Below are 18,036 nucleotides of genomic sequence, written 5' to 3'. Positions count from 1 at the left end.
TGAGAACATTTGTTTCTTTTATTTATATTTTAGGTTTCTTCAAATATGTAACAGTTTTTTTCAGTCCTCCCTTAAAGGCCCAGGTAAAAAGTAATAATTAATATTTTTATCTTAATAAATATGTTACTTTTTAACTAATGTTTAATGTAATTATTTCAGTTCTTACAGTGATTTAAAACAGGCGTTGCGCCACTGACACTTTTGTTACTTCTTTTATGTTTAATATACCGTTTTCTTACATTTGTGTGTCAGTTTAAGCAACGTCTGTTTTGATCATTGCAAGTACTTTTTAAATCCCGAAAATATCCCTTCGTTTAATAAATGAATTTGAATAGGCCGCCAAATATTTTAGTTCGCGAAGAAGGTTTACTCCAACCGAAGATGGCGGTAGTGCATAAGCGTTACACCCCAATACATGGCAATGTCACCCCCAAGTACATTTTAAATCCCGGAAATATTCCTTCGTGTAATAAATGAATTTGAATAGCCCGCCAAATATTTTAGTTCGCGAAGAAGGTTTACTCCAACCGAAGATGGCGGTAGTGCATAAAGCGTTACACCCCAATACATGGCAGTGTTGACCCCCACGATTTCAAATTTGCCGGTGACGTCGCCGCGTCGTCCAATCAGGTCGCGCGACGCGTGGGGAATTTCCCCTAGATTCATCTGCTCGTTCCCGGCAAGGGCATATCTCGTCAGTCACACAAGTTTCTCGGCAATTGATCTCGACGGTTGCTGGCGGTCGTCGAAGACATCTCGACCGGTTCAAAGTCGCCCACGAAAAAGACGTTATTGGACATTTCGTCGTCGACGTGATCGCGCAAAACAGAGAGGACTATCCAGGTGCCAGTCCGGTGAGTGAAGTTCTTTCTCGTCGACGTGATGCGCGTTCCGTCGCCCCTTGTGTCGCGCCTTTGCCGGCTCTTAGAAGCTGCGGACATCCGGCTCGTCGCCGCGTCTTCCTTGACGCCGTCCTCCAGGTCGCTATTCGGTCTCATAACCTCAACCTTGATCATCCCCGCACGGTTGATTATCAGCCGCGGGCGGGTCGCAGTTTATCAAGGGGTGACCTTGGGCCGCGGCTAGGTCACCGGGTCACCTTGACGAGGGAGGAGACGTGACCTTAACCGGGATTTCCTCTTTGCAGGACATTGTCGAGCAGACTCTTCGCCAGCTTCGAAATGCCGATCCAGAGCATCAAGGCTCGTCAGATCTACGATTCTCGCGGTAATCCCACCGTCGAGGTGAGTACATGCAAAGTATTTAGAAAGCGTAGCGACGAGACCTAAATTAAAAAAAATTCAAGGGTTCTTATAGAAACTCGGACGAAGTGTTAGCATTTAATGCTCGTTAAGGTGAAGTAAAATCCCCCTTAAAATTGTCAATTCCAGTAAGACATTTTTATTTAAGGATAATAAATAGAAATGTCTGAAACTTTGATAAATGACTCGTGAGCACCTAGGAATTATCCTGACACTTTTGAAATTAAGATTTTTGAACATCATTTTTTAACGTAGTCCAGACCAGAACGTAAATGACATCGAGTCTTAATAATTCGATCGATATCCAATTATTAAAGGCTCTGATATGAGAAACAAGAGAGTCAAGACAGTTGTACGACAATTAAAATGCCACCCTTCAATGGTTAACATTCTAATTTTTGAGCACAAAATGGCCATATCGTTCTGAGTTTCTGTAAAGATGGATGAATTCTTTAAGGTGAAGTGAAACACGTTGAGAAATTCGATCGACGTTAGTAAAAAAGATTCTTCTAAATACCTACTGTTGCTGATGTTTGTATTTATATCAGTAGTGTGTCGAATTATATTAGGTTTTGTACTACATGGTGTACTCCATATGTCGTTTCCGTACAATATTTATAAAAAAAAGTCTATGCTAAACTCCAAGCATCTCCTGGACTTATAGTTTTTTATGCCCTAATTGACTGTAGAGTGCCACCCTGCACCATCTGTGATTTTAGGGTTAACTAAATTTTCTCTCCGAGTCCTCGTGTTACCTTCGTTTTAGCACAGAAGTGCAGAAGACACTTCTTTTATCCTTGTCCTGTCCAAATGAAGTTTCTCCGTTACTAGAGTGTTCTAAATCGTACAATTGTCCTGACACTTTCGTTTTACATATCAGAGCGTTCAATAATTGTGTATCGATTGAAATATGAGAGTTCAACGCCATTTTGGTCCAGGTCCAGATTGAGTTAAAAAATGTTTTCCAAAAATCCAAATTTTGAATGTGTCAACGCAATTCTTAGATGATCAGGAGTGACGTGTCAAAGTTTCTGGCAGTTTGGTCTAATACCCTTAAAAAAAAGTGTTGTATTCGAATCGACTGATTTGAAAGGGGTTTCACTTCACCTTAATTTTGTTCGTACCTCAAACTGGATTCCAGGTTCACACAGCCGTTAAATCCTGCTCGTCCAGACACGTTAGATAGATCTTTCATTGGGTTCTGCATCGAGAACATTTCTGCACTGGAGCCCTGGTTTGATTATTCGATAACGTTTTACTCGCTTATTTTCTCAGGTCGATCTGGTCACCGAGAATGGGCTCTTCCGGGCAGCCGTACCTTCCGGAGCTTCTACGGGCGTCCACGAGGCGCTGGAACTGCGCGATAACGATAAGAGCAAATACCACGGGAAGTCGGTCTTCAAGGCCGTAGACAACGTCAACCTCACCATCGCGCCGGAGCTAGTCAAGGTAGGAGTCCAGGTACCCCTTCTTGCGAACCTCTGATAACCGTGAGCTCGTTACCGACAGGCCAACCTGGATGTGACCCAGCAAGCTGACATCGACGCGTTCCTGTTGAAGCTGGATGGCACCCCAAACAAGGCGAAATTGGGCGCCAACGCCATCCTGGGCGTCTCTCTTGCGGTCTGCAAAGCTGGCGCCGCAAAGAAGGGCCTGCCCCTTTACAGGTGGGTCGAAGACGCAGTACGCGTTGGGTACATGGAGCTAATTAACCGTTTGACTGCTACGCGGCGCAAAAGCGCTGTGTTCATTTGTCTCGAAAATCGCGACGCAGCGCTTTTGCGCTGCGAGTTTCAGTGTTTCTTGGTTGCTCCGCAGTTTTCGTGCGTTCTTGCAAAAATTACTTAACAGTCAAACGGTTAAACTATGAAGAACGATTGGGTACATGGAGCTAATTAAACTATGAAGAACGATTGGGTACATGGAGCTAATTAAACGACGAAGAACGATTGGGTACATGGAGCTAATTAAGGTGAAGTGAAACACGTCGAGGAACTTCATCGACGTCGATAAAGAAGATTTTTCTAAATGCCTACGTTGCCGAAATTCGTTTTTATATCGACAGCTGGATCAAATTATATTGGGTATTGTACCAAGTGGCATACTCCACCTGTCCTTTTCGTACAATAATTATAAAGAAATCGAAGTGAAACTCCAGAAATCCTCTGGATTCGTGCTTTCTGGGGCCCTAATTCACTGCAGAGGGACCCTCTGCGCCATCTGTGATTTCCAGGTCAATTAAATTTTCACTCCGAGACCTCGCATTACCATCGCTTTGGCATGGAAGCGCATGCAACACTTTTTTTGCCTTTATCCCGTTCAGATGCGAGTTTATCGATTACCAGAGTGTTCTAAATTGTAAAATTGTCCTGACCCTTTCGATTCTCATATCAGAGCCTTCGATAATTGTATATTGATCGAAATATGAGAACTCGACGCCATTTTGGTTCCCGTCTGGGCTGAGTTAAACAATTTTTTTGAAAAATCCAAATTTTGAATGCGTCAGGACAATTCTTAGATGATCAGGAGTGACGTGTCAGTTTCGGAGAGTTTGATCTAATACCCTTAAAAAAAAGTGTTGTATTTGTATCGACTGATTTGAAGGGTGTTTCACTTCACCTTAAACGACGAAGAACGATTGAGTACATGGAGCTAATTAAACGACGAAGAAAGATCCACTAAAAGTGGCCCCGAAATCGGGACCCAGGATCTCAGATTTTCGCTGATCCAATGATGTGAGCGCTACTTGCGGGAAAATGGGGAACTGCAATTCTACGTGACTAAAACGTTTCCTATCGACATAAATAACCTAAAATGCTTTTAATTTTGCAACTAAGGTACGCAAAGCGATACGATAATCCGTACATAATATACAGAATGTGATGTTTTTAACGCGATAAAGACTAACGGACGATTATTTGTCATTTCAAAATCTCATGAGATAAAGCAAAAAAAGTGTTGTATGTTGTATGCGCTTCTATGCTAAAACGATGGGAATACGAGGTCTCGGAGTGAAAATTTAATTGATCTGGAAATCACAGATGGCGCAGGGTGTCCCTCTGCAGTCTATTAGGGCCCCAGAAAGCATGAATCCAGAGAATTTCTGGAGTTTTATTTCGATTTCTTTATAATTATGGTACGATAACGACAGGCGGAGTATGCCATTTGGTACAATACCCAATATAATTTGATCCAGCTGTCAATATAAAAATGAACGTCGGCAACGTAGGCATTTAGAAAAATCTTCTTTATCGACGTCGATCAAGTTCCTCGACGTGTTTCACTTCACCTTAAGGCAGCCGTACCTGGTGACGGCTGTACTTTTTCGCTTTTTTGTGCATTTTTTTTCTAACGAGCCAGGAAATTACCCCGTCTTGGAGTTTTAAAAATATATTTATTTAGATTTATACAGTCACTCGGAATTTTTTGAAGTCAAAATATGGATTGGAATCGATTTTACGGCGAAAGAAACACATGTGAAAAATAAGTAGGTTGACGGCTGACGTGATTCTGGCTGTTCTGTGCATTGGAAATGAAAAAAAAAATGAAATGGCATTTCAATCTGTATACCTGTGCCTATAGCCGGAACAAGGATTAAATGGAAATATTGAAAAGTAAATGTTTCGCACGGTTCTGAAAATATATAATACAGGTAACCCTCCTATAACACGGTAGTTAGGTTCCTAGAAAATGCCGTGTTGTGTGAAACCGTGTTGCATGAGACCCAGAGCTAGTATAAAAAGGGGGGTTACGTTCCAAAAACTTATTAAAAACAAATATTTTTTTTAATTCGACATAAACAACTTAATTTTTATTAAAAATATAACTGTATGTACAACACAAAGGATAAAAAAAATATTTTAATCTAATGCAACCATAATTTAATGAATTTATTCGTCGTCACTGCTCAGTATAATCAACCGAGAACGTTTTTTCGGTGGAACGATATCCCCTTCACTTTCAGAACTTTTTTCTGTATTTAAGGTTTTTGTATGTTTTCCCCTCTTGAAAAAATCTGTAATCGAACTTTGCTTGCTGGTTTTTACTAGGTCATTGTAAATTTCGCGGTATGGAGATAAACAGTTTTGCAGCTTCCTTTTGAATTTTCGAGTTCTTTCCGTGGAAGGGTCTGTATTCAAGAAAAATGACTCGTTATAGCGAAACCGTGTTATAGGATGTCGTGTTGTAGGAGGGTTCCCGCAATTTACGAATCGTGTTATAGCGAAACCGTGTTATAGGAGGGTTACCTGTAATTAAAAGAGCATTGACATTATGTCGTAGCACTCATTTAATATGAAAATGACCACTTATCAAAAATCGCTCTCATATAAACGAGAATACCGAAGGAATTGTTAACACTATGCCGTCCGGCGACACCACAGTGGTGACGTGCGCAAACTAGCGGTCAACGGCCGGTGACACCACAGTGGTGATGTGCGCAAATTTTTGGCCAACGGCCGGCGACACCACAGTGGTGTCGATAACGTCAAAAACGGCCGGCGACAAGTCAAGTGATCCGAATTAGCGCTGCCGGCGCCAAGCGAATAAATATTTACGAATCGTGCGGACGGCAAAGTGTTAAGTTTGTGGGCTCTTCGCTTGCAAAGTTTATGACCTCAGCTGCGATAACTTCTCATTCTTGCTCGTGATTCCAGATACATCGCCGAGCTGGCTGGCAACAAGGACATCGTCCTCCCGGTGCCGGCGTTCAACGTCATCAACGGCGGGTCCCACGCGGGCAACAAGCTGGCCATGCAGGAGTTCATGATTCTGCCGACTGGCGCCGCTAACTTCACCGAGGCTATGAAGATGGGCAGCGAGGTCTACCACCATCTCAAGGCCGGCATCAAGAAGAAGTTCGGCCTGGACGCGACCGCCGTCGGCGACGAGGGTGGCTTCGCGCCCAACATCCTCGAGAACAAGGAAGCGTTGAACCTCATCGTCGACGCCATCAAGGCGAGTTTAATGACTTTGGATGTCAGGAGCCTACAAAAGCGGACATTCCCTTGATATTCTTGCGAAGACAGCGAAAAGGAACGGAGGAAACAAAAGGGCCATTTATTTCATTAGAGATAAACAATCGCCTCGTTGAACTACACAGCTCTTTTATGCATATGCAGAAGAATAGAGCGATATAACCCTTTCATTCGGCTCTGCTACCTTCTAAGCTCCTTACTCATGTCTCACTTTTAGCCTTAAGGTGAAGTGAAACCCCCTTCAAGTCAGTCGATTCGAATACAACACTTTTTTTTTAAGGGTATTAGACCAAACTGACCGAAACTTTGACACGTCACTCCTGATCATCTAAGAATTGCCCTGACACGTTCAAAATTTGGATTTTTGGAAAAAATGTTTTAACTTAGCCCAGACCAGAAACAAAATGGCGTCGAGCTCTCATATTTCGAACAATATACAATTATCGAGGGCTCTGATATGAGAATCGAAAGGGTCAGGACAATTTTACGACAATTTAGAACACTCTGGTAATCGATAAACTCGCATTGGAACGGGATAAAGGCAAAAAAAGTGTTGTATGCGCTTCTTTGCTAAAACGATGGGAATGCGAGGTCTCGGGGTGAAAATTTAATTCACCTGGAAATCACAGATGGCGCAGAGGGTCCCTCTGCAGTCAATTAGGGCTCCAGAAAGCATGAATCCAGAGGATTTCTGGGGTTTTACTTCGATTTCTTTATAATTATTGTACGTAAACGACAGGTGGAGTATGCCATTTGGTACAATACCCAATATAATTCGGTACAGTTGTCGATATAAAAACGAACGTCGGCCACGTAGGTATTTAGAAAAATCTTCTTTATCGACGTTGATCAAGTTCCTCCACGTGTTTCACTTCACCTTAAATGGCGTATTTTAGGGCACTGTTAAAACCGACCCTACTCGTGTCTCGCTTTTAAATCAATTTCGTAGGAAATCCTTTAAAAAATCAACTATCACATAATGAATCAACTATTGCTACATTGCGCTGCGTAACCGTTCTATATAAAGAAAGTGCGAAAAAAGCCTCTCTAGCTCCTATTTTTTACTTCTACTGCTTTCATAGTCAGATTAGCGCGCAAGGTCCATATATCTCACTGTAATGGTACAAAATCTGGAAGACAGGAAACAAAGGGGCTGTTTTTCTTATCATTGAATCAACTATCGCTATATTGCCCTGCATAACTGTTCTGTATAAAGAAAATGCCAAAAAAGCCTTTGTAGGTCCTATTTTTTACTTCTACTGCTTTCATAGTCAGATTAGCGTTTAAGGTCCATACGTCTCACTCTGATAGCAGAAGATCTGAAAGACAGAGAACAAAGAGGCTTTTTCCTTATCATTGAATCAACTATCGCTATATTGCGCCGCACAACCGTTCTGTATAAAGTGCCAAAAAAGCCTTTCTAGGTCCTATTTTTTACTTCTACTGTTTTCATAGTCAGATTAGCGCGCAAGGTCCATACATCTCACTATAATGGTACAAAATCTGGAAGACAGAAAACAAAGGGGCTGTTTTTCTTATCATTTAATCAACTATCGCTATATTGCGCTGCGTAAACATTCTGTGTAAGGAAAATGCGAAGAAAAGCCTTTCTAGTACCTATTTTTTGTTTCTACTGCTTTCATAGTCAGATTAGCGCGCAAGGTCCATACATCTCACTATAATGGTACAAAATCTGGAAGACAGAAAACAAAGGGGCTGTTTTTCTTATCATTAGATCAGCCATCGCTACATTGCGCTGCGTAACCGCTTTATGGAAAGATAGGAGAGGAAAAGTAGCGTCTCTATTATCTCTTTCGGTTCTGCCGTCTTCATAATTGGATTAATGTACGAGGTCGATACATCCTCTGTCCATGAGCGCGTTATAGTTACTTCCAAGCCGGTAAGAACGGAATCGTGAATTAACTCAGTCGGTATTGCAGGTGGCCGGTTATGAGGGGAAGATCAAGATCGGTATGGACGTCGCTGCCTCCGAGTTTTACAAGAACGGCAAGTACGACCTCGACTTCAAGAACGAGAAGTCCGACCCCGCCCAGTACCTGGAGCCGGAGGCCCTGAAGAACCTCTACCTCGACTTCGTCAAGGAGTTCCCGATCGTGTCCATCGAGGATCCCTTCGACCAGGACGGCTGGGACTCCTGGGCGGCCATGACGGCGTCGACGCCCATCCAGATCGTCGGCGACGACCTGACCGTCACCAACCCTGAGAGGTACGTCTTCTCCGAGTCCATCCAACCCACTGATGTCATGAAATTTTCATTTAAACAATTTTTGTATAGGTATCTTTTAAATTTCTTATAAAAAATGAAATTTCATGAGGGCCAGGACCTTTCTTATAGCCTCCACATTTACATTGTAAAGTTTGAAACGATTCGAACTTCGAAACGAGGTTTACATCCATCTTCTTATAGTTACTATACCGAAATGACATATGTGCCCATAATTATGAAAGTGGTCTAAGTCATATACTTTTTGTTTCGAAATTACATTGAATTAATTTCGTTTGAAATAATATGGCGTGAAATAACTGATAAACTTTTTTTTTTAATTTTGACTTAGACCACTTTCATAATTATGGGCACATATGGAACGCTTCCGTTTTGCATAATTCTCAGTATAGGCTGTAAAAAACTTCAAAGTGAATGTAAACGTCGGTAACGGGACTGACATTACTTTTCGGACAAAACCTGTATATAAGCTGACTCTTTCATATGACCTTAAGGTGAAGTGAAACACGTCGAGGAACTTGATCGACGTCGATAAAGGAAATTTTTCTAAATGCCTACGTTACCGACGTTCGTTTTGATATCGACAGATGGGTCGATTTATATTGGGTATTGTGCCAAATGGCATACTCCACCTGTCGTTTTCGTACAATAATTATCAAGAAATCGTAGTAAAACTCCAGAAATCCTCTGGATTCGTGCTTTCTGGGGCCCTAATTGACTGCAGAGGGACTCCCTGCGCCATCTGTGATTTCCAGGTCAATTCAATTTTCCCTCCGAGACCTCGTATTACCATCGTTTTAGCATAGAAGCGCATACAACACTTTTTTTGCCTTTATCCCGTTCAAATGCGAGTTTATCGATTACCAGAGTGTTCTAAATTGTCGTAAGATTGTCCTGACCCTTTCGATTCTCATATCAGAGCCTTCGATAATTGTATATTGATCGAAATATGAGAGCTCGACGCCATTTTGGTTCTGGTCTGGGCTAAGTTAAAACATTTTCTCCAAAAATCCAAATTTTCAACGTGTCAGGACAATTCTTAGATGTCAAAGTTTCGGACAGTTTGGTCTAATACCCTTAAAAAAAAAGTGTTGTATTCGAATCGACTGATTTGAAGGGTGTTTCACTTTACCTTAACTTCCTCTTTCGCAGGATCAAGACGGCCATCGAAAAGAAGGCGTGCAATTGCCTGCTGCTCAAGGTGAACCAGATCGGCAGCGTGACCGAGTCGATCAAAGCGCACAATCTGGCCAAGAGCAGCGGCTGGGGCACCATGGTGTCTCACCGCTCCGGCGAGACCGAAGATACCTTCATTGCCGACCTGGTGGTCGGTCTGTCGACCGGGCAGATCAAGACCGGCGCGCCCTGCCGGTCCGAGCGACTCGCCAAGTACAACCAGATCCTGCGGATCGAAGAGGAACTTGGCGCAGCCGCCAAGTTCGCCGGCGAGAAGTTCCGCAATCCCTCCGCTTGACCGGTGGATCCGTAATCCACCGCTGGCGGCGCTGCCCGCCCGCCCGGGCGGCGCTAGGGCCGCCCGGGACCCTCCTCCCCGTGGACCCAGGAAGACGGAATGCGGGATGAAGCTCGTGACGTATAAGGAGAGAAGCTTATGACGTATGCGGAAAGAAGCTCGTGACGTATGCGGAGAGAAGCTCGTGACGTATGCAGAAAGAAGCTCGTGACGTATGCGGAGAGATAGGGATATACCGATACCACCAAAGTGTCGGTGCCTTCATTTGCTACTGGTTTGCTACTTTTTTTAGTAGCTAAACCTTTTTTAGTAGTTAAACCAAACGAAAAAAAGCATCGATACATACTCAGTACCGAAAAGAAAGTGTCGTTATATACTTGATATCGGAAAGAAAGTACAAAACTTAGAATTGAACCGGTACATACTCAAAATCAATACCTAGAAAAGACCTTTATTTATCACTTGCACCGAAAAGAAGTACTGATACCTTTATTCGTCACTTGCGCCGATAAGGAGTACTCGATACGTATTTAGTATCAGAAAAAATGTCGATACTAATGAATGTATCTACTGATACTCGTATTTATTTACTTGTCGGTTTATCCCTTGGAACGAGTGACGGATATTTTCCGTTTCACGTGTTCTAAACGGAGATATACAGGATTACAAGTGCCATTGTCGTCGTGTACGATTTTTAAGTTCTTAAAAACAATGCACGGCACCGTTGCACAATCTTTATATCTTTTAGTTCTGTGGTCCGTATTCATGCCTTACTTTTAGCGCTAAAAGACGTCTTTTGACTGCAGACATTAAAGTACTAAAAAGCAGTTTTCATCTGAAGCCTTTAAGAGGTTATATGTAATTGTCAGGCGAAATTCAAGAATTTTGTTTTCACAACTAAAATACATTTTTCAATCGGAAACAGAGCGTGATTTCATAGTCAAATTATTGAACTTAATATATAATTTTTTTTCTCGAGATGTATTAAAATATTGGCGAGGTACGGCAATTCTCCAAAAGTTTTTTTTTTTACAGTGACCATGATATCAAAAAGTATTTCACCGATCAGCTTGAACATTTTTTTGGGCACATTCTACACGTGGAGGACTGTTGAAAAAAGAAAGGATTTTTCGAAATCCCGATTTTTACCAAAATGGCAGGGATATTGCTGAAAAATCACTTTTTTTCGTCTTATAACATTTCACTTTTCCTTAATAAAACAGCAAGTTTTCATAGAAAAAGAAAAGAAAAAAAAAATCCTTCGTTCATTCTGCAGTCCTCCATGTGTAGAATGAACCCTAAAAATGTTAAACCGATCGGTGAAATATTTTTTGAGATATCCTGGTCGCCGCAAAACAAAAAAATAATCTTTCAAAGAATTGCCGTACGTCGCCAATTTTTAAATACATCTTGACAAAGAAAAAATGCTATATTAAGTTCAATAATTTTACCATGAAATCACGCTCCGTTTTCGATTAAAAAATGAATTTTATTTATGAAAAGAAAATTCTTGAACGTCGCCTACGACAACTGCATATAACTTCGTGAACGCCTAAAAGACGTATTTTAAAATTAAATGTGAGGTAGGGGTACAAGCTTTTGGCTGACTTTCATGTACAAAATCGCACTTGTGGGTGTAGCAACGGAAAATGGCCGACTTTTGGCTGACTTTCATGTACAAAATCGCACTTGTGGGTGTAACAGCGGAAAATGGCCGCCACAGATCCTTTCTCTTACGTCTCGAACTTTCGTCCCGTGTCTAGAATCTAACTAGACCCCATTCCTTTATTCCTAGATCCATGTTTTCCCCTCTTCCGGACTCCACTACGTTCCCGAAGGATCCACTGGCGCTTCTCTTCATAATCCTCGCCTGGATCACTCGCACAAAGTTCCCGAGATATTTTCTCCAACTTCTAGGTTCCGCTTCGAACCGCAAACACTGGCGCCCTCTGGTGTTTATCCTCGACATAGTCGTCGCGTGGATCGCAACCTACACTTAGTTTCAGTTCTCTAGATTGTTACAAACAGATGTAATAACGAATAAAGCGAGTTCTACGGAATTAAACGTACCTCTTCTTCGAGGTGACCTCGGCCAATCCGTTCTTTCGTAAACAATTAAGGTGAAGTGAAACACCCTTCAAATCAGTCGATTCGAATACAACACTTCTTTTTTAAGGGTATTAGATCAAATGGTCCGAAACTGACACATCACTCCTGATCATCTAAGAATTGTCCTGACACATTCAAAATTTGGATTTTTGGAGAAAATGTTTTAACTTAGCCCAGACCAGAACCAAAATGGCGTCGAGCTCTCATATTTCGATCGATATACAATTATCGAAGGCTCTGATATGAGAATCGAAAGGGTCAGGACAATTTTACGTCAATTTAGAACACTAGTAATCGATAAGCTCGCATTTGAACGGGATAAAGGCAAAAAAAGTGTTGTGTGCGCTTCTATGCTAAAACGACGGTAATACGAGGTCTCGGAGGGAAAATTTAATTCACCTGGAAATCACAGATGGCGCAGGGGGTCCCTCTGCAGTCAATCAGGGCCCCAGAAAGCACGAATCCAGAGGATTTCTGGAGTTTTATTTCGATTTCTTTATAATTATTGTACGAAAACGACAGGTGGAGTATGCCATTTGGTACGATACCCAATATAATTTAATCCAGCTGTCGATATAAAAACGAACGTCGGCAACGTAGGCATTTAGAAAAATCTTCTTTATCGACGTCGACCAAGTTCCTCGACGTGTTTCACTTCACCTTAAGGTTAAGTATACATTTCGAAATGACGTATGTACCATTTTGTAACATTTTATACACTTCTGCTCTCTCTGCTACATACATCGTACCGAAGACCGTTTACTTCATACATTTCACTGTAATAATTGATTTCATTTGCCATCCTTGCTTCTTTAACTCGAATCTACACGGTTTAAATTTGAATTTAATCCACCGTTGGGCATAAGTAGCGTAGAAAATTTGTGATACATAAAATGGCGTCCGATCGGTAAACATGTTGAGTGAACGTACCCATTCAGCAGATGAGCGCTAACCGATCACTCAACAGTTGTCTCCTCTGAATGCACCCATTGTCAGACATGTAACCAATTCGTAAAATCAGTAATCGAAACATGGACTAACTCGAAATATGACTAAGGACATCAAAGTTTCTGAAATAATGTTTAAATGTCCTTTATCGCCCATGGCTCTGTTATGTCGCAACATCCGTGGCTGTTGGAGCGACTTTCAGACGTGCTATTTCAACAAATGGTTATGTATGTTTAGGAAAACCTTAAATTCACGTAAGTACCTCTACCTTCATACAAATACATCTGTATTGAAGTACATCTTCGCCATAATAGTAGAGTATGGATTTAAAGACATACAATTGCAACACGGTTATATTGTCCGAATAAACTAAGATAAAACATTCAATTCATATTTTATCTATAAAATATTTTTATGGGCATTTATTTGACATATGTAAGTACTGTAATTAAAAAAAGTTTCGGCTCAGGTAGTAGAAGGTAAAGTTTTCCGAGTTTTCAATTTGACAGGACTCCCGCCTTTAATGAGATTCATAAGATTGCGTACTCCATGTTGATCCCTTAGCGATAGCGGTGCCATCTACAGGGAAAATTTCAAACAATGTTCTGTATCCTTTTCCGCAGACACGAACTCGCATAAGAAACCCTGTGCATAGAGTTCGAAAATTCTCGGTAACATTAAATTGGAGAAAGTAACTGTGAAACATACCGTAAGTTATCGGGAACATTGAGAATTTAAGAGAACGTTAATTTTGTTATTTATACTTTAGGTTTCTTCGTTTAAATAACTTTTTTTTTCAATCAACTTCAAAGTTCAAGCTAAAGAGTAATAATAACTATTAGAAAATATTGATTATAGGGTCGTATTTACCTCCAGCTAAAAATATTCACGTATGTACAACTTCACGGAAAATTCCATGCCATTTGTTTCAAANTTACAGTGATTTAAAACAGGCGTTGCGCCACTGACACTTTTGTTACTTCTTTTATGTTTAATATACCGTTTTCTTACATTTATGTGTCAGTTTAAGCAACGTCTGTTTTGATCATTGCAAGTACTTTTTAAATTCCGAAAATATCCCTTCGTTTAATAAATGAATTTGAATAGCCCGCCGAATAATTTAGTTCGCGAAAAAGGTTTACTCCAACCGAAGATGGCGGTAGTGCATAAGCGTTACACCCCAATACATAGCAATGTCACCCCCAAGTACATTTTAAATCCCGGAAATATTCCTTCGTTTAATACATGAATTTGAATAGCCCGCCGAATAATTTAGTTCGCGAGAAAGGTTTACTGCAACCGAAGATGGCGGTAGTGCATAAGCGTTACACTCCAATACATGGCAATGTCACCCCCAAGTACTTTTTAAACCCCGGAAATATCCCTTCGTTTAATAAATGAATTTCAACAGCCCACCGAATAATTTAGTTCGCGAAAAAGGTTTACTCCAACCGAAGATGGCGGTAGTGCATAAACTCCAATACATGGCAATGTCACCCCCAAGTACTTTTTAAACCCCGGAAATATCCCTTCGTTTAATAAATGAATTTCAACAGCCCACCGAATAATTTAGTTCGCGAAAAAGGTTTACTCCAACCGAAGATGGCGGTAGTGCATAAAGCGTTACACCCCAATACATGGCAATGTCACCCCCAAGTACATTTTAAATCCCGGAAATATTCCTTCGTTTAATAAATGAATTTGAATAGCCCGTCGAATAATTTAGTTCGCGAGAAAGGTTTACTCCAACCGAAGATGGCGGTAGTGCATAAGCGTTACACCCCAATACATGGCAATGTCACCCCCCTGGCTTGGTCGCGACCGCGACTGATGCGCGTTACACGCGAGACACGCGTTCTCGTCGCCGAGGATTGGGTCTCTCCGATGTCCTCTCCCCGGAGCGGCATCTCCGGCGGTTCGGAGGCCTCCCGGAAGGCTTCTTGACAGGGTCTCCGCACGCTGCGAGTTGCAGCAGTGGAGGCCCCTCGTCCAGGTCGACGCACGCCTCGGTGAGCACTTGAAGGTCGAAGGCGCTCCTGGCGCGTCTTGGGCTGGCTTCCAACAGCGGAGCACTGGAGTTCAGTTCCGACCAGGGTACAGCACTACTCCTCCGAGGTTGATGAGACGACCCTGGAGGTCGCAGCAGTCCGGAGGGCACACTCGGTGGCGCCACCTGGACCGGGGTCGGAGCAAGGGCGAGGGACCCACTCGCTGCCCGGTGTTGATGCTGCTGCTGTTGCTGGAACTTCGGCTGGTACGGCTCGAGCATCCGGATCTTGCCCCAGCGGTTGATGAAGAGGGCGATGGCCGCCACCCAGAGCACCAGCACGAAGAGGACGATGAGCAGCTCTTCGGGCGTCACGTCGAGGGGTTGCGCTTCCGGCGAGGATAACGTGGTACCTGGGCAGAGAATTGAGAGGTTTCGATAGAAGCCTGGGTCCTATGTTGGCGCTCGATGCTCTCTACCAGGGAGACTAGAATCGTGGAGGCCTATTCTGTAACTTGCTACGACAGATATGGTTATCGTTAGCTCGTGTCAATTCAATAGGCTAACGATAACGATATCCGTTGTTACGAGTTCCAGAATAGGCCTACAGGAGGACAGGGGGTCGACACTCCTTATGGGAGAAGTGTAACGCTGAAGTTAGTTCACCTACTCCAAGCAAAGACTGCGCTGGTGTCGTTACTTTTCAGTCTAATAGAAAGAGAACAGAGAAAAAATTTTCTAACCAATAGCAAGAGACTCCAGGAGGCGCAGAGTAGATGCGCATAAAAATAGTCGAGACAAGTGAACCAAAGTGAACCTAACCTCGATTAGTGGCAATATTTTTACAAGTTTCGATTACCTCGAGTATTAAATCGCGAACGTGAGTTTGTGAGTAAAAGTGTAAATCAAGAACAGTTTGTAGTTTCTTACTATAATAATTGTAATAATTAAATGGATTAAATGCGATGTGTAGATCGCATTTAATCCATGAAAGTAATCGTAACAAAAATTAAATTTGTATAGAATTTGTATATTTATACATTCATAATAATTAATATTTTTATCTTAATAAATATGTTACTTTTTAACTAATGTTTAATGTAATTATTTCAGTTCTTACAGTGATTTAAAACAGGCGTTGCGCCACTGACACTTTTGTTACTTCTTTTATGTTTAATATACCGTTTTCTTACATTTATGTGTCAGTTTAAGCAACGTCTGTTTTGATCATTGCAAGTACTTTTTAAATTCCGAAAATATCCCTTCGTTTAATAAATGAATTTGAATAGCCCGCCAAATATTTTAGTTCGCGAAGAAGGTTTACTCCAACCGAAGATGGCGGTAGTGCATAAAGCGTTACACCCCAAACATGGCAGTTTCGACCCCCTGCAGGACGACGACCTGCATAGGGTCCCTTGTAAGAGCTCGTGCTCGCGGAAAAGGATACAGAACGTTGCTTGAAGTTTTCTCTGTAGATGACGACTCTACCGCTAAAGGACCAACATGGAGTACGCAATCTTGTGAATCCCAGACAACGCGGGAGGCCTGTTAAATTGAAAATTCGGAAGACTTGACGTTCTACTACCAGAACCAAAACTTTTATGATTACAGTACTTACATATGTCATAAATAAATGCTCATAAAAATATTTTATATATAAAATATATACTGAATATTTTACCTTAGTTTATTTGGACAATATAACCGTGTTGCAATTGTTCGTCTTTAAATCCATGCCCGTGCGTTATTCAAGTAGTGGTCCCTAAGCGAATGTGGCGCCGCCTAACAAAGAAATATTTCTTTCTTAGGGGGCGCCTATATCCGATTTTGAGGGAACTTCTATAACATTGTGTTCGTTCTCCTGGTCTCTAATCTCCATGCTCTCAGCACGGAGAGAAATATTTAATTAAATGAACTATTGCTAGGTGCAACATATTTATAATTAACAGTCAAGACCAAAGGCGTTGTGAAGCGTTTTTGAGGTCGAACAATAGCATCCATGAGGTTTTGTTGGGTTTTGTAACACGTGCACATCTGAAAGTCTTCGGGGAAATGATGCTAAAGGATATCTGGAGAGGGTCCTAAAAGAAGGTTTCGGAGATGCGCCGGAATTCTTCATTGTCTACCAATGTCTTATAGCATTTTCAGCTCAGCTATACTTTCTTACAGCAGTGTTGCACGAGTGTGGGGCGAATGTATTGGGTTGTTCGGAAAGTAATTTCGTTTCTTTTTATGAAAATGAGAGACGATTTTTTTATAGCGAATAAATATCTTATTGAATTATATATTGTCCATTCCGGTCCAATACCTTTTGCCATCTTTCTGGCAGTAGCATGATTCCACGCTCATAAAATGTTTGGTTTTTGCTGTCAAAAAACTGATCCAGGTGATTATTGACCTCATCATTTGAAGTAAAGGTTTTACCGTCCAAAAAATGTTGTAGAGACCGGAACAAGTAATAATCAGAAGGTGCCAGATCTGGAGAATATTGTGGGTGTGGCAGTATATCCCATCCAAGTTGTAGAAGCTTTTGGCGAGTTAAGAAACTTGTATGAGGTCTCGCATTATCTTGGTGAAACACTACACCTTTTCTATTGTTCAATGCTGGTCTCTCAATAGTAGTATAATACCTTACTGTACTTTAATTTGGATAAAAACGCTTTAATTCTTAAAAAAAAATTCTTGAAAAACCGTTATTTTTGGGTGGGTCAAAATGGTGTAACCCCTTAAAACCACAAGAAAACCCTACAATTTGAGTTGGCTAAGGAGTCCTAAGGATACTTCAGGGCAAAATAGGCGCATCGTAACCACCCGACTTACCGTTCCACTCCGAAGGGTCCGTAGAGGTCTCGACCTGGGTGGACTCCTCTAGAAGGGCCATGTGGAGGCCGCTCGCATGGGTCTGGTTGCCTAGGACGGGGTGCGGAGGACGTCGCCTCGGCGCCTCGGAGGCTCCCCGAGGGCCGGCCAGCCACTGAGCCGGGTCGGGCGTGCCGGGTCGGGCGTGCCGGGGGCCGAGATGGAGGCGCGGGACA

The 18,036-nt window shown here is 42.0% G+C and overlaps 2 protein-coding genes across 2 annotated transcripts; one reads left to right on the top strand and one right to left on the bottom strand.

Moving 5' to 3' along the window:
• The first annotated feature begins 678 nt into the window (after positions 1–678).
• Positions 679–12,022, top strand: LOC105694337 (enolase). Its single transcript, XM_012414875.2, has 7 exons — positions 679–854; positions 1,148–1,244; positions 2,538–2,711; positions 2,772–2,929; positions 5,918–6,218; positions 8,179–8,465; positions 9,636–12,022. Exons 2-7 carry the CDS (start codon positions 1,182–1,184, stop codon positions 9,955–9,957), a joined length of 1,305 nt encoding a protein of 434 aa, XP_012270298.1. The 5' UTR covers positions 679–854; positions 1,148–1,181; the 3' UTR covers positions 9,958–12,022.
• A 2,526-nt stretch (positions 12,023–14,548) lies between these two features.
• Positions 14,549–18,005, bottom strand: LOC105694356. The gene is made up of 2 exons (XM_012414909.2): positions 17,822–18,005; positions 14,549–15,414 (listed from the first exon to the last, which is right to left on the bottom strand). The coding sequence occupies exons 1-2, from the start codon at positions 17,880–17,882 to the stop codon at positions 14,852–14,854; spliced, it is 624 nt and encodes a 207-aa protein (XP_012270332.1). The 5' UTR covers positions 17,883–18,005; the 3' UTR covers positions 14,549–14,851.
• Between the last annotated feature and the right edge of the window lie 31 nt (positions 18,006–18,036).

Source organism: Orussus abietinus, unplaced genomic scaffold (assembly GCF_000612105.2).
Source record: "Orussus abietinus isolate OABI.00-Male unplaced genomic scaffold, Oabi_2.0 scaffold381, whole genome shotgun sequence".
In the NCBI taxonomy this organism is placed as follows: domain Eukaryota; kingdom Metazoa; phylum Arthropoda; class Insecta; order Hymenoptera; family Orussidae; genus Orussus; species Orussus abietinus.
Note: the sequence above shows the minus strand (reverse complement) of the source record. Positions and strands in the feature narration are given on the sequence as shown.